General features: G+C 41.2%; 1 protein-coding gene across 1 annotated transcript in view; it reads right to left on the bottom strand.

The window, feature by feature from the left end:
* Positions 1-16,534, bottom strand: part of ankrd24 (ankyrin repeat domain 24) — a 90,994-nt gene that overhangs the window by 49,549 nt on the left and 24,911 nt on the right. The window contains exons 6-10 of the mRNA XM_072244359.1: positions 9,136-9,193; positions 8,066-8,136; positions 6,210-6,316; positions 1,878-2,065; positions 676-704 (exon numbers count right to left, since the gene is read on the bottom strand). Of these exons, the coding sequence (XP_072100460.1) occupies positions 676-704; positions 1,878-2,065; positions 6,210-6,316; positions 8,066-8,136; positions 9,136-9,193 (453 nt within the window). The remainder of the gene's footprint in view (positions 1-675; positions 705-1,877; positions 2,066-6,209; positions 6,317-8,065; positions 8,137-9,135; positions 9,194-16,534) is intronic.

The following is a 16,534-nucleotide window of genomic DNA, read 5'->3' as shown; positions in this document are numbered from 1 at the left end:
CACACACTCACACACACACACACACTCACACACACACTCACACACACACTCACACACACACACACACACACACTCACACACACACTCACACACACACACACACACACACTCACACACACACACACACAAAGTGGGGCAATAAGCTGAAGGTAAGTTGTGTCGCTTGGCAGGATGACGTGCAAAAGCTGCCTGATGCAATCTTCAAGTTGGTGTGTAAGCCAAATCTACCTGTTTCCAATGGGAGGCACCTGAGTTTGAGAAGGGAAATCCTATGCAAGTTGCAGATTTGCATTTTTAGTTTCCGGTTCCAATGGGAGAATAGTCCCTCATGAACACTCACTTGACTGAAGAGGTGGAAAAGACCCAGGAGTTTATTTTGGTGAATGCCTGTGCTTTAAGGAGAAAGACTACTAACAGAATATTATCCACCTGAATTTTTTTAAATTCAGTTAACTACTTTGAACAATAATTTCTAACCCCACATTTGTAATTTAGTTCCAGCAATCGTCCAGTAACTCATTTTATTTTTTAGATTGTAGCTGTTTTCTACACTACTGGAAGCTGTGCATCCTTGTTTTTAGTTTGAGCAGAAGTGGACAATATACAGAGAGCACATCCAGTATGGTCATGATCATGTTGTGGGATTCATGAAAATCAGACATCCGGTTACTTTACCTGATGTTGCCTCCTCCTCAATTCTGGTTCTGCCAAGAAATAAATTAAAAACAGAAATAAGATATATGAATGTGGAATATTTTACAGTATCACACAAAAGCAGTATGGTGCAATGTTCATTGTGTTCCTGGGCATGATGCCATGGATGGAAGGAATCCAGTTATGTCTCACTTTTATTTGCATGTCCAATTTTAGCTGTGTTATCATTGTGAGGTAACATATGGATCCATGTTCTTTCTGAGAAAACAGCAATATTGAAAATTGAGATGTTTCAATGTTTTCATGGTACACTTTATAATGCAGGATTGACTGACCCCTTGACTATCTCAGGCCAGATCCAGACATGGATTAACTAATGTGCTCTTCCCTTCTCCTTTTAGGAATCTTGGTCCTTAAAGATCTTCAGTCCCACAATCCACTGTTCATCCCGGCATAGATTTTGCCTTTGTTTGAGGGACAGAGAAGAATTATTCTCATTTCTATCATAATGAGGCCTTCAGATTCAACATTTTTTTCTCAATGTAATTAATGTCTCTGTAATATGATAAACAATTATGCCTTTGCCAAAAGCACTTCAACTTTGAATTTAGCCTTGGCACCATTAAGAAGCATGATGAAAAATTTGGAGAGACTTCCTCTCACTTTGAAAGGACAAACTTAATCTTAATTATTTAAGCAGCTGTGAAGAAGCTGGGCTTTGTTGCCACCTTTGTGTTTGCTTGAAGAAGGTGTCAGGAATAATCTAGTCCCCATGGAACTGCATCCAAGCAAGGAATCAATACTGAAAAGGAGATGGAAATTGATGGGATTGGAGTGCAATGGGTAGAATTGGTTTGTGAAGAAGCTTAGATGAAACAGATAGTAAACAAAAACTTTAACATTGAAAATAAATCGATGTTTCAGCAATGGACTGGAGGCATTATATAGTGAATTCAGTCTGTATGGAATTGTGTATACAACACAAAAAAACATTGGCTGCAGAAGTGCTTACAATATCTTTTCAAATTAACTGTAAATGGGGAAAGGCCCAGTCCATTTCCATAGAGAATGGTTTCATTCTCAAATTTCAGATTAACTCAATCAAACACTAAATATATCCCCTTGGAATGGGATATGAACACAAAAGAAATTTATACTGTGGCAGGAGGTAGAGAAACTGACCGGGGATCTTTGTGTACTAGGCCTCAGAGAACATGACCTACCATTACTCCAGTAGTTTTTGTGAAGAGCTGCATGAAGTAGCTGCAGTATTTCTGGATTTCCAGTCACCATACTGTAGTGTATGGCATCATGACCCAAAGCATCTACAAGGTTGATGTTAGCTCCACTCTTGACAAGGACATCGGCTGTCTCCACACTGTTGTTTTCACAGGCCAGCATCAAAGCAGTTCTGTGTTTAGAAAAGATGACGCAGAATGAGCCTGCTGGATAGCAGTGAGAAAGCCCAGTACTAGATATCTTCCTGTATGCTATCTGAAACAGTACTTTCCTCAAGCTTTAAACTGATGACTTCAGATTTCGGTGTTCTTAACTCTTCACCAAATCCTATTAAAGTCTAGAAGTGCAGTGATCTAATCAGGCAACCCTGACCTTTACAAGAAATTGATGGTCTTTGTAAGATTATTGGGGATGCCAAGAGACAATACCAGATTACTACAGGATCCAAGAACAGCAGTCAGTTGAAGAAGTACTTACATCCTGTAATGAGCCACAAACAAAGTCAGGCTGAATTACTGACAACAGCACATCCCTTCTCGATACGTTTAACTCATTCTATGCATGTTTTGAATAGAAGGGAATTGGAATAAGACCATAAGATATAAGAGCTGAATTAGGCCTTTTGGCCATCGAGTCTGCTCCACCATTTCGTAACGGCTGATCCAATTTTCCTCTCATCTCCTGCCATCAACAGTTCAAATGCACCCGAACCTGGCCAGCATTGCAGATGTAAGATCAGCTTTCCAGAAAGAAGCAACTGGCCCATATGGTGTCCTTAGATCCTGTGCTGATCAGCTGGTGGGAGTATTTGAGAAATGTTTGAACTCTCTCTTCAAGTGGAGGTCCCCTTCTACCTTTAAACCACTAAAATCTGGTACCTAGGAAAAACAAGGCAACACTGGACTTCCATCCAGTGGCTCCATCATGAGTCCTGACGAAGGGTCTCGGCCTGAAATGTCGACTGCACCTCTTCCTAGAGATGCTGCCTGGCCTGCTGTGTTCACCAGCAACTTTTATGTGTGTGGCTCCATCATGAAGTGCTTTGAGAAGCTAGTCATGGCCTACGTCAACTCCAGCCTTCCAGACAACCTCGACCCATTGCATTTCACTTACTGCCAAAATAGGTTTATGGCTGATGCCATTTTCCCGGTGCTTCCCACATCTCTGAAGCATCTAGATACTTCTGTTAAACTATTGTTTATTGACTACAGCTCTGTCTTCAATACAAACTTCCAAGCAAACTCATCCTTAAGCTCCTGATCTTGGGATGCAATACCTGTCTTTGCAAATGCATTCTTGAATTCCTGAGCAATAGGAAGCTAGAGATATTGTTCTGTACTGCAACACTTTATTCAGAACTTTACCTTGTACTACCTCAATCCTCAGTGCACTGCACTGTCATAAAGAATTGATCTGTAAGAACAAGTTTTTTACTGCACCTCAGCACATATGGAAATAATAAATGAAACCAAAAAAATCCCCACATCACAGGGATGCAAATAAGAATCTTGTGAACCATAATGCAAGTTATATACGTCATTAAGGAGTTACCACCTATGACAGATACTCTCTCTTCTCCTGACTCCGATCAGGCAGAAAATATAAAAGCCTCAAAGCAATTAACAAACTGTTTTATTATGCCCTGAACAATGCAATGAGGGGACAAAGTATTTACTAGAATGGGTATAACTTGAATAGTATACGATAGGAAATATGCTGCAGTAACAGAGTTGTTAATACATTGGACAGGCTCCCAAATACGTCATCTATCAATAGAATCTGGGTAGATTTCCTTCAGGAAATATTATGGTCAGATATTAGAGACCAACAATAGTCACAAACATTCGCTACCTTGATTCTGACTTTAAGCAGGTTCAGAGCTCGATAGCATTTCTGAACTATAGCTCAGACACGGGGAGCAGGGAAGAAGATGAAAGGAAGGAAAAAACTTGAATGAAATGATTATTTTCTTATCCTGTTGTCAGGGAAACATAACCTGTCTAATGCTTCAGTACAGTTGCTGCTTGCTTCAATCTACCTCATCCGCAAAAGAATTCGGGTTAGTTGCACCTTGTCTGCTGAGTGGTAAAGATCGTTGCTTTGAGTTCCATTACTGATGTGAAAATCTGTCACTACTGAGGAGAAGGTGCTTGGGAAGCTGAAAGGTCTGAAAGAAGACAACTCACCTGGAACAGATGGTTCTGAAAGAGGTAGCTAAAGAATTATTGAGACATTAGTAGTGATCTTTCAAGAATCACTAGATTCTGGAATGGTTCCAGAGGACTGGAAAATCACAAATGCCACTCCACACTTTAAGAAGGGAGTGAAACAAAAAACAGGAAATTATATGCAGTTAATCTGACTCCATCATAAGATATTGGAGTATATTGTTAAGGAACATACACAAAATACTGGAGGAACTCAGCAGCCAGGCATCATCTACGGAAAAGGGTAAACAGACCTTTCATCAGGACTGAAAAAGAAGATGAGAAGTCAGAGTAAGAAGGTGGGGAGAGAGGCGGAAGGTGGTGGGTGATAGGTGAAACCAGGAAAGGGGGAGAGGTGAAGTAAAGAGCTGGGAAGTTGATTGGCGAAAGAAATAAAGGGCCAGAAAAGAGGGAATCTGATAAGAAAGGGTAGAAGATCATGGGAGAAAGGGAAGGAGGAGGAGCACCAGAGGGAGGTAATGGGCAGGTAAGGAGATAAGGTAAGACAGAGAAATGGGAATGGTGAATGGTGAAGGAGGTTAGGGTGCAACTACCGGAAGTTCAAGAAGTCAATGTTCAAGCCATCAGGTTGGAGTCGACACAGACGGAAAATAAGGTGTTGCTCCTCTAACCTGAGTGTGGCCTCATTGTGGCAGTAGAGGAGGCCATGGACTGACATGTCAGAGTGGGAATGGGAAGTTGAACTGAAATGGGTGGCCACCACAACATACCACTTGTTCTGGACATAGTTTCAGGGTACTTGGAGGCACGTCATTAAAATATGCCGAAGTCAGCTTAGGGGGAAATCTTGCCTCACAAATTTGTTGAAATTCTTTGAGGAAATAACAGTCAGGAAGACAAAGGGATAGCCAGTGGATGTTGTTTACTTGGATTTTCAGACGGCCTTTGATCCCTTATCAAAGATGTGCTGGCATTGGAGAGGGTCCAGAGAAGATTCATGAGAATAATCTTAGGAATGAGGAGTGTTTAATGGCTCTGGTCCAGTAGTAACTGGAGTTTAGAAGAATGAAGGGAGGTCTCATTGAAATCTAATGTATGTTGAAAGGCCTACGTAGAGTGGATGTGCAGAAGATACTTCCTGAAATGGGGGAGTTAGGATCAGAGGGTACAGCCTCAGAATAGAGAGATATCAATTTAGAACAGAGATGAGGAGGAATTTCTTTAGCCAGAGGATGGTGAATATATGGAATTCATTGCTACGAACGGCTGGGGAGGCCCAGTCATTGTTTATATTTAAAGTGAAAGTTGATAGGTTCTTGATTAGTAAGGACATCAAAGATTATGGAGAGAAGGCAGAAGAATGCAGTTGAAAAGATAATAAAGCAGTCATGACAGAGCAGCAGAGCAGACTGGATGGATCAAGTGGCGTAATTCTGCTCCTGTCTTATGGTTTCATGGAAGTACTGATGGAAGTTGGTAATTGTGGAAGCAGTGTTGTTCTGAATTTAAGATCTTGTCTGAAGTTCAGCTGAGACTCTGTAGAACTGAAAAGCATTGAGATATAAAGTCCACAATTCCTTGAACGATTATCATGAACAATTAATTGAATTGCTCATTGAATACAAATTGGTTGCTATGTATCTCCAAGTGTCTTGATTTGCTCCTCACTATTTGAAACGCACCATGGCTTCACTCCCTCCTCACCCTGCCAACTCTGCAAAACCTTCATTCTTGCAGCTCTGACCTGAATGGATCCACCACTTCCTTCACTCTTGGTAGCGACGGCCTCAGCTGCTGTGGTCCTTCCCTAAACCTCTCATTTGCGATGATCCCCATCTATTTCTGTGGCCAAGCTTATGGTGACATTTTTCCTAATGGCTTCTTATGTAATCAACATTATTGTTTCACGTTTGAATTATTTGGCTGTAAAGTACTCGAATACATTTCATAATTTGAAAATGTGATTATAAGTGCAAGCATGTTGTTGTTGAGTGCAATGACTGTTGTCTTGAATGTACTAACAATAGTAGTTGCAGTGTGTTACAGGTTGAATTTAGTGCAATGTTTTACTTGCTTAATACTGACCTCACTTGGCTTCCCTCCCTGCCTTCCAGTTGCACATGTTTCCCGATGAGAGACACAGCTTACCTTCCCTGCTTGTCCCTGCTGTTGACATCGCCACCTCTCACAATCAGGCTCCTGCACATCTCGTAATTGCTCACCTGTGCAGCAAGGATCAGCGGAGTACAGCCGTCCTGCAACAGTAACAGAGACGAGGGAGAATATCTTCACCTATCCTGCCATTCTTGCCGATGATCTCCAACTCGGAGCAGATAGGTCTAAGTTACAGTGGTCCCACCCTTGGGCCAGCCAAACTCCACTGGCTGAAATCCTGCATAGGCAACTTTAACTCCAAACAGGTACTTGGTACAGATGTAGAGCTGCAGCCTCATGGCTCCAACCACCCAGATTCAATCTGATCTCGGGTGTTATCTATGTGGAGCTGGCATAGCTCCCTGTGAATGTATGGGTTTCTTCAGGTGCTCCAGTTTCCTCCCACATCCTGAAGATGAGCAGGATGGTAATTTAATTAGCACTGTCAATTGCCCCTAATGTGTGTATAATCTAGGGGGAGTTGAAGGGAATGTGTCTGCATAAAGTACAGAGTTGGTGTAAATGGGTGCTTCATGGTCGACATGGACTCGGCGGCCTGAAGGGCCTATTTTCATGCTGAATGACTCTATGACTCAATTCCAATGAAACAAATATGAAGAACAAGAATTCTGAAGGTTACAAGCATTTCTCACCACCCATATATTTGTCTGCAGTAAAAATGGAAAAGAGCTCAATCTGACATGGAGTTTTAGTGCGAGAAGATTTTGGGAACACTGATCATAAATGTATAAGTTTTAAGATAAACTTGGTTGAGGATAGGACTGCAGCTCAGTGAAGGTGCTAACTTGGGGAAAAGCTAATTTCAACAATATGAGGCAGGAACTGGTAAAAGTCAAGTGTGACCAGCTGCTACAATGCAAGTCCATACTTCAGAGATTACTGCAAAGAACGCTCTTGTTTGGAATATATGCAAATGATCTGGGCGAAAGGATAGATGAGCAGAATAGTCAACAATAAAGAAGGTTTTCAAAGGATATGGCATGGCAAAGATCAGATGGAAATTTGGATAGAGAAGTGGAAGATGGAATAAGTGTAAGTTATGTCACTTTGGGATATCAAGTATAAGAGGAAGTTTTATGACACATCAGAGGATATTTGGGAGCATTGATCTTGGGGTGTAAGCCTATAACTCCCTGAAAGCAGCAACATAAATGGATAGGTTGACAAAAAAGATATGGTATATTGTACGCAAACATGGGGAAATCTGCAGATGCTAGAATTTCAAGCAACACACATAAAAGTTGCTGGTGAATGCAGCAGGCCAGGCAGCAGCTCTAGGAAGAGGTACAGTCAACATTTCGGGCTGAGACCCTTCATCAGTATATTGTACACGTGTCTCCATTGCTGACGACACGAGGAATGAAAGTTGGTAGGTTATGTTGTAGCTGTATAAAATTTTGGCAACTATTGAAGTATTATGTTCCTGTCATCCCACTAAAGGAAGGATTTGGAAGTTTTGGAGAAGTTGCAAACATGATTCATCAGGATGGATTGGAGCATAGAAGAGAACAATTCATGTAAACAGTCAAAAGTAAGTATATAACATCTAGAACTAAAGTTCATAAAAGTGAATTGACAGCCACGAAGCCAGTCATCACTGCAGCTGGCTTGTTAGTTGCAGGCCACAGCCTCAGTTCAGCCCAGAGATGAGTAAACCTCACAAAACACTCATATAGTTCACATTAAATTTCTCTCTACACTATTCCTTGCACACAAGTTAAAGTGTCCACATTTAATTCTTTTCTGAGCCTTTTTAAAATTCGCAATATGCAGTTTCACATTGTGGCTTTCAATGAGTATTTAAAGAGCAGTTAAGGAAAATTACTCACATCATCATAGAGATTTATAGGACCCTTGAAATCACAAAGTGTCTGAACACAGGAAAAACTTCCACTGAGAGCTGAAACAAGAGAAGGAAACTGGATTTTGAAAATGTAGGAGTTAAAATTTACATGAACATGAACTGAAATAGTGAAGGGATTGAAGGCCAATGCTATGACATCTCAACAATATGGGGCATAGTTGAACTTATCCATAAGAGCATTTGGCTCCACTGCAAAGGCCAAAATGGTATAGTCTGAAGCACAGTGGCCTTGGCCAGATCAAATGCATTTCTCACTTGAGATCAATAAAGAACTTATTATTATTAATATTATTATTAGTGGAATAATCAGTAAAGTTCTCTTCAACTAACTACAATATCAGAGATAGTGGGACAGTTCTGCTGGTTATTCTTTATGCCATTCAGTAAGCAAGGGACAGTCACGGGGTTTAGAAGGATTGACCACTAAAGGATATCTTGGAACCAAGCTATCTAAGAATAGGAATGTTCCAATATCCTTGCAGTTCCAAATCTGGTTAGCATACTGCAGGGATGAGGAAAGCAATGTTGCTAAAGGACCATAACCACGGGTGTAAAATAGAGTACAAAGCACGTAACGTATGGCATGCTCCAGCAGACTGCTGGAATATCATATACTCCTGCGACATGAACAGAAAGGTACCGGAGCAACTGAATAATCAAAGGCAGATGAATGTAGTCTGCTTGGTCATCACCCCAGGCTGAGTCTGCAGATTTATTACATAGTTTTCCAAGCATCTAGAGATGAGATCTACATTAAAGTCAACTTAAGATGGCTGCAGTGTAAACTAGATGAGTTTTGAATTTGAAAGACAAAATACTTAATAGTAAATTCATGTATAGCAATGTCACAATGTACAGTAGTTGGACGCGGGCTTCAGAATGTCCAGCCTTCATTCTGTACCTGAGCTTAAAGCATAGTGATTGTTCTATGATCCAGAGACTTCATGATCATCATTGAGTTTGTCACTTCGCAGGTTCTCTGTCAGCAGCTCACCCCAGACAGAGGATAAGATAGCAAACCTGGAGAACACTGACCTGCATGATGTAGTGCAATCCTGCCTTTGCTGTCAATTGCGTTCACTGGGCATTTTTCCTAACAAGAGAAAGATAGGTTTGGGTTTAAAAAGAGCCTTTTTTGACCCAATATTTTCCCAGCTAATGAAGCATTTCAATGTTGCTGTGAAGAAAATACAGTTCCAAATTTACATACAGCAAGTTCCCATATTCAACAATGTAAAAAAGACTAGAGAATTTGATCAAGCGATGTTGGTTATTGAACAAATATCAGCTGAATTACTAATGCACCTAATTTTCGGTTAAATAGTGTCATGGAATCTTATATGTTTACTATCCAATAGGACAGATGAAGACTTGGCCAAGCAGCTTATCCAAAAGAAAGCATTTTAGACAGTTCCCTGGAGTGTCAATCCAGATTTTGTGTCGCTGGTGTGGGCTTTGAATTTACAGCCTCTAACTCAAAGATGCATTAGTGCTGCCACACTTACAGTCAGCAATTTGCAGTAATTTAAAATTAAGATTTTCTATGGTAAAGTTTGAACTTAAATAAATTGAAGTAATGGACATGTTTAGTGTTCCATTAAGAGATAAAGAATACATCTAGTTTTCCTCCTCATGTCTCAAACTATAATACAGATCTAGCCATCCTTCAATTTGCCTGTTGTTGGTATTCTGCCTAGTGTCTGCCTAGTCCATTCAACTATGCGAGTTGTCTGATCCTAACCTCTTCAAACTGGTGCAACTCAATGGTAATCAATGATAGGTGCTGAGGCTGATCTAAGCTGCAAACTATCTGCCAGAGAAACTCAATGGGTCGGGCAGCATCTGTGGTGGAGGAGGGTGAGGGAGGAATTGTTGATATTTTGGGACGAGACTCTGTGTCAGGAAGGGAGAAAGACATTCAGCCCCAAAATTTTCTTACCCACTCATTGTTAATTAATGGCATATCCATTTATCTGTCAATCCCAACTCCCTTGATAATGTCACCTAACAAAAACTCAGTTTTTAAAACTTACAATTATTTCCAAGCCAGAACTACCTTCAGAGAATATCTTCTTGACATCACCAATGTACTGCTTGGCACCAACTTCCAGGTTATTGCTCATTATTCTGGATCAGGGTAGGAATCATTTGGGCTAGGAATCCATGCCAGCCAGGCAGACAAGACTGACCAGATTTTCCAGATCTTGCTCCACTGACCTATGGATTGTGGCTCTTGAAGTGCTCCATTGTTTAATTTTAAGGCAGTGACTTTTAATTACTCCACTGCCCTTTGAGTCAATGAGTTCCAGGCTCATGTCAATTATTGAGTGATATGTTTGTTCTTAACATAGACAAACTTGGCGTGGGTCTATGTTACAACATTTTATTACTGAACTGTTGCTCAACACTGAGCATGTCCGACCTGCTCACCATCGTAGCTTCCAGTTCCAGGTGAACTACTCACATTGCCCACTGGGAACTGAAGTTCTTTATTATGTACACATCTTCCCCCTTTAAAGAAAAACAAACCAATACTGTGTCATCATAACCCTGATAATCATTTCTAATAAAGATCCCTACATTCTGTAGTCGGCCTCTTTTCTTTTTTGAATTTTCAACTTCAATTGTAATGAGCAAATAGAGTCCCTTATCCACTCACAAACTTTCAATCAGTCTCTGAGGTACTCGAATGATCTTTTCTTGTCTGCTATTTGTCTCCACAGGTATATTCCTTACGTTTTCTATTTTAATGTTTGTGTCTTTCTGAGAATTCTGATCAACATGTTAATTTTAACATCTACTGGCCCCTTTGGTGTACTGATAGGTGACACATCACAGCTACGGGTTGGTGTCTGTGGTTGTAGAATCCACACGGTTCATTCTCAGTGGCACCTCTTGCTCCATCTGGATCTGATAGGAATATGGAGCTACTTCCTCTTGCCTACATCACTGCATGGATCACGTGTCAGAATCGTGATCTCAGATTCGCACTTGATCTCCAGGCTTCAGGACTGTAAGGCTTTTTGCAGTCTAGTCGTGATACTGTTTTTGTTTTTCTTTCCCCTTCACATTAGCCAATTTGACTTTATGCGCTCCTTTAGGTGTCAACAATTTTCCATACACTGGGAGGTTACTAAGTATGTGTCACCCCATCAGCATTTGGGCTGAAGAAAGATCATTCTGCAGTGGCATCATCATCATCATCATCAGGTGCTGTGCCCAGTTTGAGCTTTGACTGCCATGACCCACACACTCCTGTTTCGGGTCAAGTGGATCAGTTCATTGGTATTCATTTCCAGTTCCCTGGCTGCTGTCTCCATCATCATTTGTCTTTGTCTTCCTCTTGCTTTCTTCTCTTCAATCTTTCCTATAATTACCGTGCATTCTAACTCCTCTTTCCTAATCACATGTCCAATGAAGTTACGTTGCCTTTTCATGATCTCATACGTTATTTCTCTTTGTTTGTTTGCTCTGTTCATGACATCCTCATTAGATATTCATTTCGTCCATGATATTCTTTGCATCCTCCTCAAAAACCACATCTATGCTGCTTCAAATCATTTCCTCATGTTACTAGATATTGTCCAACATTGAGCCATATAACATAACTGGATAAACATAACAATTCAGTACTCTGAGGTAGGTTGTCATGCCTAGTTTAGTATTGGTCAGTATACTCTTCATTCTCGTAAAAGTGTCTTTCGCCATCCCTATTCTTCTTTTGATGTCCATGTCACACCTGCCATCTGACCTCACCCAGCTTCCTAAGTAGCAAAAGTTCTGTAATTGTTTTATGTCTTCCCCGTTTATTCTCAGCCTGCAGATAGGATTCTTCTTCTTTTTGGATATCACCATACATTCTGTCTTTTTGCAATTGATAGATAGACCCATTTTTGCACTTTCTTCAACAATTATATCAATTAAGTTTTATAGTTCTTCCTCCATACTTGCAATTAACACAGTGTCATCCGCATATCTGAAATTATTAATGTTTTCACTGCCAACTTTGATTCCCAAGATGTCTCCTTTTTTTTGTAATATTGTTTCACAGTACACATTAAATAAATCAGGGGAGAAAACATACCCTTGTCTAACGCCTCTCTTGATTTTCTGCAGTGGCACATTTCAGTAAATCATTAGACTTTTGTGGAAATTCTCTCGTCCATCTTGCACTTTCTTCATGAGGCCCTTCACTGCCTTGACCGAACTATCAGCCAGACCATTAGATTTTGGGTGTTGATGGCTTGAAGTTATAGGTTGAAACCCCCTAATGATTGGCAAAGGACTCAAATTCACAGTTTGGGAATTGTGGACCATTGTCCATTACTACTCCATGCCTCAGGAAAATAGTCTTCAGGAAGGTAATGACTGCTTTGATGGATGCTGATTGTAAAAGGATTAGCTAACAGACAATAGGTGCAGGAGTAGGCCGTTCGGCCCTTCGAGCCAGCACCACCATTCACTGTGATCATGGCTGATCATCCACAATCAGTATCCAGTTCCTGCCTTATCCCCATAACCTTTAATTCCACCACCTTTAAGAGCCCTATCCATCTCTTTCTTGAAAGCATCCAGAGACTTGGCCTCCACAGCCTTCTGGGACAGAGCATTCCACATATCAACCACTCTCTGGGTGAAAAAGTTTTTCCTCAACTCCATTCTAAATGGCCTACTACTTATTCTTAAACTGTGGCCTCTGGTTCTGGACTCCCCCATCAGCGGGCACATACTTCCTGCCTACAGCGTGTCCCATCCCTTAATAATCTTATATGTTTAAATCAGATCCCCTCTCATCCTTCTAAATTCCAGTGTATACAAGCCCAGTCGTTCCAATCTTTCAACATATGAGAGTCCCGTCATCCCGGGAATTAACCTTGTGAACCTACGCTGCACTCCCTCAATAACAAGAATGTCCTTCCTCAAATTTGGAGACCAAAACTACACACAATACTCCAGGTGTGGTCTCACCAGGTCCCTGTACAGCTGCAGAAGGACCTCTTTGCTCCTATACTCAATTCCCCTTGTTATGAAGGCCAGCATGCCATTAGCTTTCTTCACTGCCTGCTGTACCTGCATGCTTGCTTTCAGTGACTGATGCACAAGAACACCTAGATCTAGTTGTACTTCCCCTTTTCCTAACTTGACTCCATTTAGTTAGTAATCTGCCTTCCTGTTCTTACCACCAAAGTGGATAACCTCACATTTATCCACATTAAGCTGCATCTGCCATGCATCTGCCCACTCACCCAGCCTGTCCAAGTCACCCTGCATTCTCATAACATCCTCCTCACATTTCACACTGTCACCCAGCTTTGTGTCATCTGCAAATTTGCTAATGTTACTTTTAATCCCTTCATCTAAATCATTAATGTATATTGTAAACAGCTGCTGTCCCAGCACTGAACCCTGCGGTACCCCACTGGTCACCGCTTGCCATTCCAAAAGGGACCCGTTAATCGCTACTCTTTGTTTCCTGTCAGCCAGCTAATTTTCAATCCATGTCAGTACTCTGCCCCTAATACCATGTGCCCTAATTTTGGCCACTAATCTCCTCTGTGGGACTTCATCAAAGGCTTTCTGGAAGTCCAGGTACACTACATCCACTGGCTCTCCCTTGTCCATTTTCATAGTTACATTCTCAAAAAATTCCAGAAGATTAGTCAAGCATGATTTCCCCTTCGTAAACCCATGCTGACTCGGACCTATCCTGTTACTGCTATCCAAATGTGTCGTAATTTCATCTTTTACAATTGACTCCAGCATCTTTCCCACCACTGACGTCAGGCTAACTGGTCTATAATTCCCTGTTTTCTCTCTCCCTCCTTTCTTGAAAAGTGGGACAACATTAGCCACCCTCCAATCCACAGGAACTGATCCTGAATCTATAGAACATTGGAAAATTATTACCAATGTGTCCATGATTTCTAAAGCCACCTCCTTAAGTACCCTGGAATGCAGACCATCAGGTCCCGGGGACTTATCAGCCTTCAGACTCAACAGCCTATCCGACACCATTTCCTGCCTAATTTTAATTTCCTTCAGTTCATCCATAACCCTAGATCCTTTGGCCACTATTACATCTGGGAGATTGTTTGTGTCTTCCCTAGTGAAGATAGATCCAAAGTACCTGTTCAACTCGTCTGCCATTTCTTTGTTCCCCATAATAAATTCACCCATTTCTGCCTTCAAGAGATGGGACAGAGTTTGTCAAAATGTGTTCAGGAAAGTTTCCTTCATGGTTTGGTCCATTGGTTGAGATTCTAAACTGGCGAAAGGCCAATTTTGATGATATCAGAAATGATCTGGCAAGTGCGGATTGGGACAGGCCGTTTTCTGGCAAAGGTGTACTTGGAAAGTGTGAGGCCTTCAAAAATAAAATTGTGAGAATACAAAGCTTGTATATGCCTGTCAGAGTAAAAGGTAAAGATAATATATGTAGGGAACTTTGGTTTGCAAGAGGCCCTCGTTAAGAGAAAAAAGGAGGTGCTTACCAGGTGTAGGCAAGCAGGAACAAATAAGGGGCTTATGGAGTATAAGAAATGCAGAGAATGCTTAAGAAAGAAATCAAGGAAGGGAAAAGAAGGCATCAAGTTGCTGTAGCAGACAAGGTGAAGGAGAATCCTAAGGGATTCCACAGATATATTATGAGCAAAAGGATTGCAAGGGACAAAGTTGGCTCTCTGGAAGACCAGAATGGTAATCCATGTGTGGAGCCAAAACAGATGGGGGAGATCGTAAATGAATTTTTTGCATCTGTATTTACTTGGGAGACAGATACAAAGTCGATAGAATTGAGGCAAAACGGCATCAACTTCTGGACCCTGTACAGGTTACAGAGGAATAGATGTTTGCTATCTTGAGGCAAATTAGGGTGGACGGATCCCCAGGGCCAGACAAAGTGTTCCCTCAGACCCTACAGAGACAAGTGCAGAAATTGTCAGGGCTCTGGTGGTGTGCCACAGGGATCAGTGCTTCGCCCTTTGTTGTTTGTCATCTATATCAATGATCTGGATGATAATGTGGTTAACTGGATCAGCAAATTTACAGGTTACATCAAGATTGGGGGTGTAGTGGACAGTGAGGAAGGCTATCATGGCTTACAAAGGGATCTGCATCAGCTGGAAAAATGGACTGAAAAATGGCAGAAGAAATTTAATGTAGACAGGTGCAAGGTTTTGCATTTCTGTAGGACTAATCAGGGTAGGACTTATACAGTGAACGGTGGGCCAGTGAGGAGTGTGGTAGAACAAAGGGATCTAGGAATACAGATCCATAATTCATTGAAAGTGGCGTCACAGGTAGATATATCACAAAGAAAGCTTTCGATAAATTGGCCTTCATAAATCAATGTATTGAGTACAAGAGTTGGGATGTTTGTTATGTTGAAGTTGTGAAAAACACCGGTGAGGCCTAATTTGGAGTATTGTGTGCAGTTTTGGTCACCTGCCTACAGGAAAGATGTAAACAAGGTTGAAAGAGTACAATTAAAATTTACAAGGATGTTACTGAGACTGGAGGACCTGAATTATAATGAAAGATTGAATATTTATTCTTTAGAACGTAGAAGATCGACAGGAGATTTGATACAGGTATACAAAATTATGCAAGCAGGCTTTTTCCACTGAGGTTGGGTGGGACTACAACCAAAGGTCATGGATTAAGGGTGAAAGGTGAGAAGTTTAAGGGAAACATGAGGGGAAACTTCTTCACTCTAAGGTCATGAGAATGTGGAAGCTGCCAACATGTGGTGTATGCAAGCTTAATTCCAAATTCTAAGATGAATTGGGATAGGTACATGGATAATAGGGATGTGGCGGGCAATGGTCCTGTTGCAGGTCGATGGGGTCGGCAGTTTAAATGGTTTTGGCATGGACCAGATGGACCAAAGAGGCTGCTTCTGGGCTGTACGTCTCTATAAGTCTCTGACTCTGGCTAGGTCACTGTCGGTTCATTCACTGAACAACATGGCAGAATGGGCTGAGCAGCAAAATACCAACTTGCTCCTCTGTGTAACACTGGGCTCGACAATAATTGTCCACAATCTAAACCTGTAAAGTGTGGACTATTTCCCTCACAAGTACTGTGCAAAGGTCTGAGGTACCCCAGCTATATGTAAATGCCTAAGACTTATGCACAGTACTTTAAGCTGTTTTTATATCATTTCCTGCATGAGTTAATTTTGATTTGATTTGAAGCACATGCTGAAAGGACATCCATCTCCGTCCTCTTTTTATTTGCCCTTGAAATAGCAATATCTGTGAGTCTTAAGTTTTTGTTAATATTGGTAAACATTTAGTAGATATGGTACTATCCAAAAGTCTTAGGCGTTCTAGCTATGTATACCTATGTGCCTAAGACTCTTGCACAGTAATGTATCTCAGAAATCACCTCTCAGCAAACCAAATCTCAATGATAAAATTCACTGCCAGGGCTT

This window comes from Mobula birostris, chromosome 26 (assembly GCF_030028105.1).
Source record: "Mobula birostris isolate sMobBir1 chromosome 26, sMobBir1.hap1, whole genome shotgun sequence".
In the NCBI taxonomy this organism is placed as follows: Eukaryota; Metazoa; Chordata; class Chondrichthyes; order Myliobatiformes; family Myliobatidae; genus Mobula; species Mobula birostris.
Note: the sequence above shows the minus strand (reverse complement) of the source record. Positions and strands in the feature narration are given on the sequence as shown.